General features: G+C 47.1%; 1 protein-coding gene across 1 annotated transcript in view; it reads left to right on the forward strand.

The window, feature by feature from the left end:
• The first annotated feature begins 401 nt into the window (after positions 1-401).
• Positions 402-2,694, forward strand: part of UACA (uveal autoantigen with coiled-coil domains and ankyrin repeats) — a 22,663-nt gene continuing 20,370 nt past the window's right edge. Inside the window, exon 1 of the mRNA XM_010002829.1 lies at positions 402-437. Coding sequence (XP_010001131.1) covers positions 402-437 — 36 coding nt within the window. The remainder of the gene's footprint in view (positions 438-2,694) is intronic.

The raw sequence follows: 2,694 nt of genomic DNA on the forward strand, positions 1-2,694 counted from the left end.
CGGGTACTGCCTTATCAGAAAATAGATCTGGGCTGATGAGACTGTCTACGTATTGTTTACAAGCTATTTCAGATCCGGGCAGTATTTACTGGTGGCTCTGGCTGGCTCGGGCAGTCTGGGGCAGCAGGAACCAAAGATCTGGGAGCGGGACCCACCAGTGGCCTCAGCGGCCGGGCAGCCTCTGCTGGGGGGTAGTGATGAAGTCTGAAGATGATCCTGAAGATGGGGAAAACATCCTCGGGGACCCCAGCTAAGTGAAGGATGGGACAAAATGAGTTCAGGGCAGTGGAGAGAATCCAGTTTTGGAAGCAGCCTGCGGGAGCTCAGGCCTGTGCTGCGTGAGCTGCTGTGCTTTGTGGCTGGATGCGAGAGAAACTGCTCCTGGCAGCACGAGCTCTAGGATGCCTTGTTGGTTTTCTTGTGCAGCTAAAGACACAGTAGGTACCTTAGGTGTCGTACCAATGGCAGCGATTTACAGCTGCAGAAATGCAAAGCCTTGAATTTTGGTTTTTTTGGGGGGACTTCCTTTTAAATTGTATCTCTTAACAGTTCTCCCTGCGAGGAATTGTCTTTAAATGTGCAGTGCTGGGGTGAGGATGTTGGATTGGTACATCATCAGGAAACTGCATCCCTTTCATGTGTGTTCTAAGCAAAGGAAAAATATTTATAGTAAGGTTAATTTTTTTTTAAAATGCTCTTGTTAATCGGCAGATTTCTGAACTAGCAGGAAGGAATGGCTGGTGAGGGGTTTTCTGTAGGATTGAGTGAGTTTCTTCTAGTGAGGATGAGCTGCAAGCAGGGAACTCAGCAGTCTAAACAGGCATGCAAGGGGGGAATCACTCTGCTCTAAGGATGTGAAGTGTCATTTGCAAAAGAATTTAGAGGGGGCAGAGCAAGTACAGTTTCTAAGGTATTTAAAAAATTAAAACCTGCATAGCAAAGGGAGGCTTGCCAGGCTGTGGAGGAGCCCTGCCTTCCCCCAGGCAGTGTGTGCAGCAGTCATGTCACCAGGGCAGGGACTTCATTATGCCAGGCAGGCTGGCTTGGCCTTTAAGCTAATGGATGTTTTAATTGATTGACAAATTGGTGCTGCATTTTAGCTTGGGCAGCACTAGTGGCTGTGATTTCATTAGTTGTCTCTTTGTATTATTACTTCATATCACTTTGAGCAAGTGTTGTGCTGAATAAGCTATTGCTACAACTTCATGATGACTGTAATCTTGTTTATGGTGAGAATGGGGAATAAAGGTAATTACAGCTCCATTGTACAAATAATAGTTTTTTTTGTTTGGTTCTGTTTGGTTTTTTTTTATTTCCCCTTCTCCAGGCAAACCCTGGCTCTGGTGCCAGGTAGACCTTGAGGCTCTGGGCTCTGACCACTCAGAACTAGCTAATTGGCTTTGGCTCTTTGCACTGTACATCTTCAGGCTTTATTACATTGAATCCTGAAAAAAAGTTTTCCTTGCTAATAATGCAGTCTTAAGGCACAAGTAGTTCTGTCTTGCTAAATGTAACTGGTTTTTAGTGAAAATTGTACATAACTTTTGTTTTATCTATTGTTCTTGCTGTCACATGAAAACTGCTGAGACTTTTGTGTAGTGGGTTTGGTGGTTAAGGAGGCAGGGGAGTGTGTTGTGAGGAGCCCCTGTCATAGAACAGAATTGCCTGAAAAGTATGAAGCAAGTTGGAAAGGATGTTTTGGCAACAAAGAGAACAAAGCTCTGCCCTCTTGGCTGGGATGCCTGGCCTGTGACCTGAAATTCAGAATTGGAAACAATGAAGGAAAAAGTGGGGTGTGACAAATGTCTGAGACTGAATGTATGGGGGTCTATTTATAACTGACTTGTACTCTCTTGGCACTCGACGTTGCTTTGGTAATTGCAGGCAATTTAAAGTTATAATTTTAAATTTCTTTTACAGCTCAAGAGATGTTAATCTCTTGCAGATCATACTTAGCTAAAAGCTGACCCTTGGAACAGTCTGACTCAGGAGAGGCTCTGTCCTGTTGCTTATTTTTAGTGCTTTTGATATTAAAACCTGAAAGCTGCCCCAGGGCATGATGGAGCTGGTTCAGATCTGTTTATACCTGGAGCTGGTTCAGATCTGTTTTTATGAATGGCCACATTCAGGGAGTTGAGCTGGTGCATTTCTGAGCTGGTGCCTGCCGTGGTCCGTACCTGTGGCGAGCTGGGAAGGAACACAGCACACCAACCTGATGGAGGTCCAGTCCGAGTTTGTTCAGCCACGTGCAGCTGATACAGTCCCAGGCCAGTGCACACTGTCCATGTGGCACAGCAAGGCTCTTCATTGGTTAACATACATTGTTCACGTGTCCCCGTTTCCCTTTTGATTGGTCCCTACTTGAAGCCCTTTATCTGACTCCCCATCCTGTTTACCTTACTACCCGATTGCTACACGTACCAGAGCCTCACTAGTTCCCACAGGAGTGACCTTCACTGTTCCTCCAGCTGCCTGAAGTTTCTCATCATTATTCAACACAGCCAGGGCTGCAACAGGTGCCCGTGTGTGTGTGCCCGTGTGTGTGTGCCCGTGTGTGTGTGCCCGTGTGTGTGTGCCCGTGTGTGTGTGCCCGTGTGTGTGTGCCCGTGTGTGTGTGCCCGTGTGTGTGTGCCCGTGTGTGTGTGCCCGTGTGTGTGTGCCCGTGCGTGTGTGCCCGTGTGTGGGTGCCGGGAG

This window comes from Chaetura pelagica, unplaced genomic scaffold, assembly GCF_000747805.2.
Source record: "Chaetura pelagica isolate M959 unplaced genomic scaffold, ChaPel_1.0 scaffold658, whole genome shotgun sequence".
NCBI classification, from domain to species: Eukaryota; Metazoa; Chordata; class Aves; order Apodiformes; family Apodidae; genus Chaetura; species Chaetura pelagica.